Source organism: Toxotes jaculatrix, chromosome 3, assembly GCF_017976425.1.
Source record: "Toxotes jaculatrix isolate fToxJac2 chromosome 3, fToxJac2.pri, whole genome shotgun sequence".
Classification (NCBI taxonomy): Eukaryota; Metazoa; Chordata; class Actinopteri; family Toxotidae; genus Toxotes; species Toxotes jaculatrix.
In genome coordinates this window covers 12,026,508-12,038,987 of record NC_054396.1, presented here as the reverse complement: position 1 = coordinate 12,038,987, position 12,480 = coordinate 12,026,508, and the positions used below count along the sequence as shown (strand labels likewise).

The following is a 12,480-nucleotide window of genomic DNA, read 5'->3' as shown; positions in this document are numbered from 1 at the left end:
ACCGTCAATTTATTGTTTCATTTTGAAACAATCGATCTCTGACAAAGACAACTTCTCATTTTGTTGAAATGACAACTGCTGTGAGTAAATTTTATCAGCCGAAGCTAGTTAGTCAGCTAAGCTGATATTAGCTTCATGAGTTGGTTCAAAACGCTTGTCTCTGGCTGACTTTTTAATATTTCCACTCTGCTTTCAAAATAGCTTATAAAGAGGAGTTGTGGTTGATTGATACCTATACGAAAACATGCTAAAAAACTAAGGCTAAAGGTAGTCTACATTACACACCAGAACACCAAAAGGTGGTCATTGGAGATTAGAGGAGATTAGGTTAGAGCAAAGATCAATAGTGAGGGATGTACTAAGCACACAGCTGTTTTGAAATAATGTGACAGTGGGAAGAATGCGAGGCTTAATGCTGCAGCATGTTGAACTCGTATTGATTTCTGCTTATTAACCTCATCAATGCTCAGGTTGTAGTAATGGCTGTCATCAGTACACTGTCAGTCAGGGAGATTTTGATTAGAGCCTTGAAGGTAGTCAATAGATCAATCCAGCAGAATTCAATGAAGGCAGGGGATGTAAATGGGGCCAAGATCATCGACTATTCAGGGTGTGTGTGCCAGAATTTGTGTGAGGTGAGGTAGAAATAGGGGGGAGGTACAGGATCAGAAAGTGCAGAACAGAACAAGGGGAGGATGCATTGTACCTGTCGTAGTCTCCGTTGCAGAGCGCTCGTACTGGGATGGTGAAAGGCTGCCACACTGGGTTTAATGTGTTCTTCACCACCTCTGTTTTATGGCAGATCGTAAACCTAGAGGAGGAGGAGGAGAAGGAGGAGGGACGTTATGAAACGAAATGTTCAAAAAGAGGCAGAGAAAGAAAATTGATTTCTATTTGTCAATTATACCAGCCTGTAGAGAGAGAGATAAATATGCAGATGAAGGGAGGAGCATGCAACTGAAGAGAGGGAGGCAATAGGAAAGACAATTTCAAATCCTACAGTGACAGGAGAGATGCTTTAAATAGGGCTGTACCCAGCTTTGTTCACAGCTTGGCCTGTATCCCAGCTATATTGTGTTTTAGACCACAGAGAACAATTTAATATTCAAGTCCGGCTTTTAAATCCTTTCCCTTGACCACGAGTGTGACAACAATATGCAAATGCTTTTCTGTGATATCGGAAATGTTTTGCAGAGCAGAGCCACATAAATTCCTATCAAATACCTCCCAAATATCCCCTCGAAAAGCAACAATGCACATCCTTTTTTTTTTTTTTTTTACCCAAGGCCTTGGATTACTGGTGCTCCACTAAGTGCCTCAAGACTTCTAAAACACTGTGAGTCCTTTAGCCACACAGCCCTCTAATTTGTACCTCCCTCTGGCACCAACAACAGATACTTCTAGCACTTCTGTACAGATCCATTTCCCACCCTGTTATGTATGAAAAAAAAATACTGAGAAAAGCTAGAAGACGGCTAACGAAGCACTTGCTAAAGCATCCCCAGCAAGATTGGGATGACGCTGCTGCAACTGTAGAGCCCTTTGGGAGGTTGAGCAGCACTCTGGGAAAGCGTGTGGAGATGGGAGAGAGTTATGCGTGAATTGATTCAGAAACTGACAGTGTTTTTCCTGTTGATGGAAAATGCTGATTTTTTTCCCCTCCTGCGTTAATGCTTTTCATATTAATTGTCTGTCTTTCCTATTTGCTCTCCTGGAGTCATTTATGTAAGGTATAGTCATGGGAGTTGCTGCCTCAGTAACCACTGCAGTGCTCCTCTCACACTGTATATTATTCTAGTTTCTCTCTACTACACTATACATCCTCTAATGTTCTGTCTGTTTTTGTCACTAATTTCCACTTTGTATCATTCCTGTAACCTTTATAATAGTGTGCTTTAAAGCTTTTTTTCCCTCATGTCTCAAAATTGATTATTCAGGCTCTCTATATTTTTTTTTAATTTTACCATTGACTATGGAAAACCTTGCTAGCTCAGAATTCAACAAATTTAGTGCTTTTGATTGCAGATACTCCACTTTACCTCTATGTCTCAGTGTCAGTTATGTGTGTGCCACATAATCTACTTCCTCAGTCACACCTGCTGCCTCATTCAAAACACTTGGAATAAGAAAACAAAACTACATCAAGCACTCACGTTCCATCCTCGTTGCTTCTGTAGAAGACCATGAAAGGGTCCGACTTGCCAAAGAAGTCCTTCTTGTCCAGCTTATTGGCACAGAACTGCATAGTGGCGCTGTCCTGCAGGGATATATGGAATGTAGGGAGAGGAAGTAGAGATGGGTTTATGAGGGGGAAGAGTATCATATCTTCTTCATGATTAAAGAATAGATGGTATTATTTATGTGCCCTAATTCACTCTTCTTCTCCTACTACTTCTTTTATGTTCATACCTCACAGTGGGACAGCAGATGGAAGCAGCTGTCTGTGCATCACACAATAAGATCATGAATACTGCTGGAAATGCCTCTTTTCATTTCAAAGACAGGAATACTGTAGTGTGTGTGTGTGTGTGTGTGTGTGTGTGTGTGTGTGTGTGTGTGTTTTAACCCTAAAGTATCCCAATAGATACCAGTCAGTTTGCGTACAGGGCCAATAGGTCAGTGGATGATGCTGTGTATCTCTGTCTCCACTCCGTCTTGCAGCATCTAGAGGCACCTGCCACCTACGCTCAGGTACTGTTCATAGACTATAGTTCAGCTTTTAATACAATCATACCCATAAGGCTATATAACAAACTTTTGCAACTAGGTCTACGTCAGTCTCGTATGTCTCTGGCTTTGGACAGAGCAATATGTTTTTGAACATTACCATCAGCATCCTTTGGGGTGTGTCCTCTCCCATTTGCTCTAATCACTGTACACCAATGACTGAAAAAGGTTTGCAGATGATACAACAATATTGGGACTGGTAGTCGATTGGTGTGGCAATAATAATTTTGAACTAAACATCAAGAAAACTAAAGAACCGTAAAAATCAGGGCGAATTACTACTGCTGGCCAGTAACAACCAGGTGGTAGAGAAAGTGGATCATTTCAAATTCCTTGGGACTACAATCCCTTCCTCACTGTGATTGGAAGACAGCATAACCAGCATCCAGAAGAAAGCCTACCAAAGACTATTCTTTAAGACAGTCAAGGGGTGCAATGTTACACTTCTACAGAGCAATGAAAGCAGGTGTATTCACTTTCTCAATAACTGTATGATAAGGCAGTTTTACAGCTTACTAGAAAAAAAAACAACTGGACAGAGGCGTGTGCACGGCTTCAAAAATAATGGGCTGGAAACTATGCCACCCTCTCTGAACTATACCACAACTGCATTCAGCGGCGAAGGTTTTAAAATCCTAAAGGACTTCTCACACCCAGCGAACCCTCTATTCAGTCATCTTCCTTCGGGTAAAAGCAGTATTAAGACCAGAGCATCTCACTTTTAAAATAGCTCTTACCCTGAAGCAATCCACATCCTAAATCCTTCACTGGTTGTACAAACAAGTCCATGTACTTTAATCTGGGACTTTGAGGCCATGGGCCACATGGTTGCACTAACTGTGTTTATTTATTGTATTGTACTTGTGGCTGTTCACTTATTGTGTGTTCTGTGAAGCAAATTCCAATCAACTCTTGGGCTGATAGGGCAATGAATTACTGAATCTTGGATCTTGATAATTCTGGATATATTGTGAATATTTTATTTGGTATTTTTCTTATATTTACATAAGAGCAACAAGTATATTAGAGCACATCATTCAGTCCATGACAAGCATGTTTCCACTTTGATAAACTCCCAATAACTCCTGCAATAATAGCCACACTTACAGACCTCTGAGGCTGTAATGGTCGTTACACACCAGCAAACCAATCATACAGATGAGAATCGTAACTTTTTTTTCTTAAATCTTTACCACTGGTTGAGTATTTCTTGTACATAATTTGCACAATATATATATGGCAGACTCACCTCGTCTGGCCTCATTGGCTACATTTTTGGACATTTCTCAACTTTTATTACTCTACTTTGCTTTGTCAGCCTCAACTTTATATACATCTCTACTTTGAGCATGATAACGTAACATTTTGCATGTTAATGTGCTATTAAGATGAAACTATCATGCAAACCAAAGTGATGAAGTAAAAGTGTTGCAGAGCAAAGTGTTGGTTCACAGTGGGATTGGTAGGACTAGCAACTCTTTAACTCCATGTCTTCACAGTAATCGGAATCAATGTAAATATCTAAAACATTGGTTGATGGAAATTGAGGTTAAGTAGCACTGAACTCTCATACCACTGTGAAGGAGCTGATGATGAAGTACATAATTTGAAATTAGCAGAGGCCAATGGAGGATTATTTCAATTTATTTTATGTCAACATGTCACCATGAGTCACCACCTAACTGCTGGAGATGAGCACAATTAGTTTCAGCAGGAGTGTAAGAAAAGTAAGACTTAATGTTCTGTCCAGTACATCTGCACATCCTCACATGCAAGTGCAGATAGTATACATACACACATGCTACACAATTGTGCACAAACCCAATAAATAGTGCTGTTGTAAAAAGGAACAGAAAGCTCTGAGGACTATTTCATGAATTGTTTTATAGAAAATATTTCAATACCGTTTGGAAAAATGCTCTTTACTAATCTGTCTGAGGACGTGTTGTGTGAATGTGACCTACTCACATGGTCTCTGTGAACTACTGGCAGTCGGCCTACAATACACTCTAACTTTATCTATAAACACAACCTAATGGTCTCCACCAGTAGCGTGTTTGTGAGTGTGTGTGTGTGTGTGTGTGTGTTCAAGTATGCAGGCACTGTAATCCCAAACCATAGTACCATATCCACCCACCAGCAGTCCTGCTAACATTAGTGCCAGCTGCTTACCAAGTCTAATTCTGGCATAAATAATGGTCATCAGACTAACTTCTTCTGATACCTGTCACTGCATCTGGGAAGCATCAGATGCTCTGAGTGTATTTCAGCCCCAGAGAAACATCAAACTCAAAGAACACTTCCTGCTTTGGGCTTTGTGTGTTCTAATATGTTTTGAGGGCTGCTTTTGCCACTTGATTTAGCCAAGTAACATGATGATGCACTCAATGTTGTTCTCAATTTAGGACCATATCTACAAAATGGCAAATGAAAGAATCTAAAAGAGTATTCCACCCATTTAGTAGCTTTAGTAGCACTGCTATTACACTGTCAGACTCGTGATGGACAGTTTAATGACTGGAATTGCATTGTGCCATTATCATTAGCTTGGCAGCAATTAATCAGTTAACAAAAATCTTTATGCACCGTCGTCTATCTTTACGAGAACTGTATGTGTGAAGGTGACCTAAGGCCATTGTGGATATAAAGGATAAACTGACAAACACCATTATAAAAACATAATACATACCTCAAATAAATCAAAAACCAGTAGCAGATTCTGGGAGATTAATTACCACTGCAAACCAATTCTTCCTCTGTAGTATGCCCCCCTCTAACAAATAAGCCTGATTGTGCATTTTCTCCACCAGTTGTTTATCATGACACATAGAGCTTTTACCAAACCCCAAATATAAATCACTTGTGTGCTGTCGAGGCTTGTGCTACTTGTTTACTTTCACCCCTCCCTGTTCTTGGCTCTCTGTGTGGTGGCAGTACAGGGAAGGGACCCGACTTATCTCTGGCATATGGGCTGTAGCTAATCTCTGAAACACAGTGGGTTTATTACAGTGCATTCAGATGCTGTAACAGTAGATTGCTGTTGTTGTCAGAGCCTGGGGCCTTACACTGGGCAGCCACGGCGCCACTAATGATAGCTTAATAGCTTTTTAATGTTGCAGCTTGCACCTCGTGTCTGGCTGTGTGCCGAGTGGCAAATCAGCAGAACAATGTGTGTGAAGTTGCGAGCGAGAAAGACTGTGTGTGAGAGTGAGAGCAGGACTGTTTCTGTGCACATATGCCGATTCCCATTTTAATTCCTGCGCCTCTTGCCATGTTATCCTCTCTGTGCCTTTGCCACACACAGTCAGGCAGTATGCAGCACACACTTCCCCCTGACACACTCATGAACACATCCACTCCAGCTGCGAGAGGAACTTTATCTGTATTCCTGGCCTCACCCTGAGGCCACATAACACACCACATGTAGGCCAGGTCTTTTCATTCTCTTGAAAACACTCTTTTAATCCTCTGGGGGAATGCTGGCTCCCATGCTGTGTACTGATTGACACAAGCAGCTAAATACTTATGTCATCTGAACTGCGAAAGTAGAAATATTTGCTGTGGCAACAGATTTCATTTAATTCCTGTCGCTTTCTGTCTGTTTTCTGTTTCAACAAGTGCCTGATTTCAACAAGTACTAACTGTGGCAGTGTACTCTTCCTACTCTTCCTGTACATGAAAACAGCGTTCTTTCTTCCAGTTTAGACTGCACCTGATTGCAGCACCTATACATTTTTTTAAACTTTGAAGACATGCTGAGATTCACCTTCTTTCATTCAAAATTTGATTTATTTCCATTATGAAAACACCTGACCCTTCCACCTCCTCCTGCATGCACACGAAGGATGTGCCTATCTCTATGTATGTACAACATATTACCATATTAGGTGCACACATAGACACATGCGCTATATAACCAGTACTCTTCTGGGATATTGTGTGTGTGTGTTACTGCTGGGCGTGGTCTCTTCAGCAAAATTAAATATATAGGAAAATAAAGACTGACTACTTGAGATTACCAATATACACATTGACCCAGCAACAGACAGTGAATCCATGCAGTGCAAGTTTAGTAGTTACTGTATGCAAGTCTGCCAGTGCTGTCACAACAATGACAGTAAATGGAGCTGACACCTAATACAGCAGATAAAATGTGAGTTCGCTGGTGACATTTACAGTAAACTTGGCCCTGAAGGAGTGCTGTACATTCATCTGCTGCAGCCTGGCAGTTTCTGTTTTTCATTAAGTAAAATGCCAGAAATGGAGATTAACTTGTCAGGTTGCTTTACTACCCACATTGAACATGTCATGTTAAAACCATCACATTTGCTCTTAGTGGGGGGAAAAAGGTTTAAGGTAGATAAGTTAAGCTATCAAGAAGAGAATAACAGAGTAAACTGCACGGTTTTATATCAAGAGGATAAAATTGAGACCATAAATTAAACTAATTTATCGACAAAACCTATGACACATTTCCAATAAATTTAATAGTGAAGGTACAAAATACATTTATAACAGGATATCATTGTGATAAGTCTAAAGGCTCCATTAGTGCTTCTTCTTACACCCAACTGGACCAAAATTGATTAAAGAAACTGACCCACTAATACCATCATCAGTTTAACGTAGAGCTTCTTACTTGTCCACAAGTTTCACTAGTTTACCTCTGCTCAATAAATGACAAACTGACTTCTGTGACTTGCTGATCAAGTTGTTCACACTATCAAAACGGCAAAATCTGGCAACATTGCAGCTCTGAGTCAGGAAGTGGAAGGACACACCAGGAAATCTCTGCGGAGCTAACTAATAGGCACATAAAAGCATTTATGGTGATGGAATGTATTGGGGATATTAAATATGCATCTGCTCCTGCCTCATTAGGCTTCTGTGGCACGAACACACATTCTTGCAAAGGTCTGTGATCAACAGCCATTTGCTAATATGGAGAGAATCAGAGTATCAATATTTAAAGATGGGGGCCAGGCTAGGTAGAGACATGTTCACACCCTCGGGGGAGTGATGAAGGAGTGTTTGTGACAGGAGAGTGTGTGTGTGTGTGTGTTACTGCAGCAAGAGTTACAGTTACACTAATTGAGACAGAGAAGATGGGGAAAAGACAAGAGGAGAGGTGGTAAACGTATAATATAAAGGCCAAACCAGTGCATTTATATTAGAGTTAGATAGGCATGAATTAGTGCGAGCCAGTGTGTTTGTGTCTCTAGGGGTTAAATGTGGAAAAAAGATCAATAGCAGAGGCGAGAGTAAAATGGAAAAACAAGGCAGCGACACAATTAAAGGTGATGAGGTTGGGCAGAGAAAGAGGGGAGGAAAGGAGATAGGAAAGGAAGAGTTAACATGATACACAGTGACAAATGGCTCCCTGCTCTTTGTATTGTAGTTCTATGTGTTCAGTGTACACACACAAGTGCACAGTCAAGTTTCTGATAGCTAACATACATGATCCTCAGGGGCTGTGCATTCTTTTACATTGTGTGACTAATTCCTTGCCTGGATTCCTTCCCTCTTTTCTTGTCTGATTTAAAGCCACTGGAAACTGAAATCTGTGATTTATGTTGTCTTGTTGGTTTGTAGCATTTAATAAGGATTGCCAAACAGTGTACGTGAGTGGAATGGAGCGGCAGCAATTGCTGCTGCTACACTGAAAGCATCTTCTAATCGCTCCACTCCCAGCCACTCCAGGTTTTTTATTTTCTATATTGGATATTTTCTGTTTCCCACTTGTTCTCTGTTCACGCTGAGAGAAAACCTGTTCCTGTTTGCGCTGTAGCAAATGTGGTGAATGCCGCTCCTCACATTTACTGCATGATGTGAAGTGAAATTTAGGGGCATGAAAGCAGACAACAAAGTGAACGGAAATACAGGAAGTGAGATGAACAAACTATAGTGGCCACTTTTTTAAAAAGTCAAGTTTGAACAAATTCAAATGCATATACAGTGGGTTGCAAATGTCAGACTTTTGGATTTCCATATACTATACATTTAATATACTTTATACCCCGCTGCATAAAGCATATTAAATGGTAAATGATAATTGAATAACTGCAGAGAAGAACTCCGCAAGATTACTCCCACACATGCTGCCTCTCAGAGGTTTCAGAGTCATGATTACCCTATTAGTATGGCCTTACTAGTGTCCTTGTTTATTATATCCCCTTATTTATTGGCTTAGTTTACTGGAGGAACAGTAGGGCAGAAATATGCCAAGCTGGTAGTGAGTTTTAAGAATGCCCTCTGCTGCTGGACCACAAAGCGAATTATTTAAAACAGGCTGATGTACTCATAGGCAGTACATTTTTAATTCACCAAGGTTTTTACATTTAGAATTTTTTTTCCCCACGTTCGAATGAATGTTCCACAGATGTGGATCTGTCGTTTGAGATGAGGCAACAATTCTGCTCAAAATGAAAATGTTTCGTTTAGAGCAAAATGTGTGGTCTTCCCGATGACATAAATGCACAATCAAAGGAGAAAAAAAGGCAAAGGCCTGCAAGATAGAGAGCAGTAAGCTGGAGTTTCTGGTAGGTTTTGAAATCAGCCTGTATGAGCTGTCACAAACACACACACACACACACACAGTCGCAGCAAACATGTATATTGTCACTCAGGGAACATCTCCTTTGGCTGTTTGTGGCCAAACGCACAGACCGCAAAACAGTCCAGTGATTAAATTTGAGCAAATAAAGCAAAATGAAAATCCTCTTGGGCTTGTATCAGCTTGTTCATGTGGTGGAGCTTTATCTTGAAGTGAGAGAGAACACAGAGAGACGCTTCAGGCAAAATCACCCTGCTCTGCTCCTACTCTGCACAGCTCACATATCCTGTTGCAAATATGTTAGGGAAAAAAATGTATTTATACATGGACCAGCCTTAGATTGCTTTGATGCAACTGGACTGGGATCCTGGTCCTGCAGGATTCAGCAATTTACTCTAATGAGTGCAGGAGCAGGCGGACAGTATTGTCATGAAATTTCATACATGAAAGTATGAGAGGCTATTATAATTAGGTTTAATTTGATGTATCCTGATGATCCAGCATCTAGTTTGCATCTTGTGCTATGGAAAACAGCATTAACTATCGAAGGAAATCAAAGTTCCCAATGCACAAGTTGAAGCTTTTTTTTTTTAAATGTATAATTATTCAGAATGCATTTAATAAAGTTTACTTTGAGTTCACTTCTTTTAAAAGTGGCCTAATAACACCTACACCACACAACCTAATAATGTGAGCAATTAAAGAAATCCATAGAAAGTAAATAAGTCTTATTTTTTCTGTGAGTAGGCCAAACAGATTTTCTTATTGTGATACTGGGACAGAGTGGGCTGTATTTGTTCAGAGATCATGCAGGATCAGGATTTAAAACAGTCTGCCATGGAACTCTCTATTTTGAAATCCCAGTGAAGCAACCCCCCCCAAATTGTGTGTATTTGCATGGAGCCGTAGCTACCCACGCAAAATGGTCGCTTCGGGTGTGTCGATAGTGTTTGAAAGTGGGACTTAATCAAATTTATGAAACACAATATTTTGATAGTCATAGTTTTTAGATAGCTGCAAAAACTTTTAATAACCGGCACATGGAGTGGGAGAAATATTTCAGTATACTTAAATTGATTATTTTACTGCACGCCTCATAAACTTGATCAAATAAGAGAACAATCTTCTCCTAATTGCCAGCTCTGTTCCTCCAGCTCTCATGGTATTTCGTCCATATAGTTTAGATTGTGCAAGTCAATTTGTTTTAGGAATCAGCTAATTCAAAATGACCAGAAATCTTTTTCTCCCGAATTGCATTTGGTTGTTGAATCTGTTTTACTGTTTGGCCATTAAAATCAGAAATAATTAAAATAGAGTCAGTCAGTGTGTCAGGTAGAAAGTGCAGGGTCATACACAGCAGGACATTTGCTGCAATATTCATACTCCCAGTTAGATGGATGAACAGCTGATGTTATGTCCTGGTAGAGAGAAAATGTTTGTGAGAGCTGGTAGAATTATTGCATTCAAAGAAACACTGTTATTTCTGTGGTTATAATCAGTGTCTTCCTGTTTGAATAGACTGCGATGAGAAAGGAACCATCTCTCTATTTCTCTTACTTTTTATGTGAACAAACGGGCACAACACCATGAACCCTGTCCAAGAGAGACTGTTGGAAAATGTTATCGACATGCATAAACTGTACCATTCCCCCTACTCTCATATGATGGCTGGCTTTTCACTCCATCCTCCAGTTTAGGCATTTGTAACAACTACCCTTTTGATTTTGGACAGCATAACGTGACCCTTAACCTTACCCTTTTTTCCTCAACTCAGTCTTTTATAGATATCCACATTTATAGTTCCATGTTCCATGATCACTTTTCTCCTGAGACTTAGATGCACCTGGTCAAGAAATTCCAGTATTTATGCTAAGGTAATCTAAACAGCTGTTGAGTCTAGTTTCATAATTCATCTACAGACGTGAGAGTGATACAGAGATTCTTTTCTAACTCTGGACAAAAATGCAAATAAATATATTTACAGAATATCAGACTGTTCCATTAAGGGGTTTGGGCCTACACCATAAGCTACACCAAAGCAAACTTGCATTTCTTGAAAAAGTGTGTATGGTCAGCTTAAAATTCCTGTGGCAGTGGAAATTATGAAAACCACATCAAGCAAGATGACAAAGGGCTTATATAATGCTCTGCTTTTGCAAAACTATTTATTTGATGGTATCTGCTGTCAAACATTTTTCTATAAACTCTGTTTATGATCTTTAACTGCTCCTCCTTTGATCACCATAATAGTGATTTTCAACTTCTGAAGTCAGACCTATAAAAAAGTTATCTATGCAGTAAAAGTCTCTCTCCTAAGACTTGTTTATATTTTGTAATTTTATAATAATGTTTCAAGAATAAATAACTCAGGTCAATACAGACCCAAATGTCAAAATTAACAGATAGCTCTGTTTGTTGTTATATCTCTCAGTTCCTGAGTTTGTTCTGGTGAGACTCTCAGAAATAAATTATTAGGAGTTTTCCTCTTTTAACACCTTATGTTTATAATATTTTAAATACTGCTATTCAGAAGTCTAGAATACCTCCCGAAAGAATTTTAAAAAAGCACTAACCCGGGGTTGTTTGATGCAGTCTCCTTTCAAACTGGGAGAGCACTGCAGTACTTTCCACAAAAATAGCAAAACACAAACTGCAAACCACACATTTTCTTCCCTGTCTGCATCATAAAGAGGGTTTAAATTAGGCAAATTTTCCACACAAAGGCAGACACCAGAGTTAGCTGGTCCTGCACTGTAGCTTTAACTGAAAACCATGTGTAAAAATGATGATGCTTAATCGTGACTGCGGACAAATGTATTATATTTTCTTATTGCCTGGCATGTAAGCAAAACAAAGCAAAACACTCTGATACCACATACTCACTTTTATTGAGACTACACCATGAATGGAAATTGATGAATAATGTCAGTTCATGAATTCTAAATGTGTGTTAACCTCTTCTACCCGGTCAGACCCAGCATCATTACAAACTCATGTTTTTGCAGACAAGCATTTTGCAAAACCTGGAGAACTTTATTTTAGACTCTAGCCAAGATCTCACTGTTTCCAAAGATACCAACTATGTCGGACTGAATTACAGCGAAATGTGTAAAATTATGCACAAGGAATCTATGATTTCAATATTTTACTCAGCACGAGGATCATATAGCTTCAGCAAAGTGTTTGAACAAAAGAAAACA

General features: G+C 39.6%; 1 protein-coding gene across 5 annotated transcripts in view; it reads right to left on the bottom strand.

Annotated features, from left to right (window-relative positions):
- The window catches only part of cpne5b (copine Vb), a 106,855-nt gene that overhangs the window by 21,944 nt on the left and 72,431 nt on the right, over positions 1-12,480 (bottom strand). For all 5 annotated transcript variants that reach the window (XM_041033751.1, XM_041033749.1, XM_041033748.1 and 2 more), the window contains 2 exons: positions 2,154-2,257; positions 707-811 (listed from right to left, as the gene is read on the bottom strand). In XM_041033751.1, coding sequence (XP_040889685.1) covers positions 707-811; positions 2,154-2,257 — 209 coding nt within the window. The remainder of the gene's footprint in view (positions 1-706; positions 812-2,153; positions 2,258-12,480) is intronic.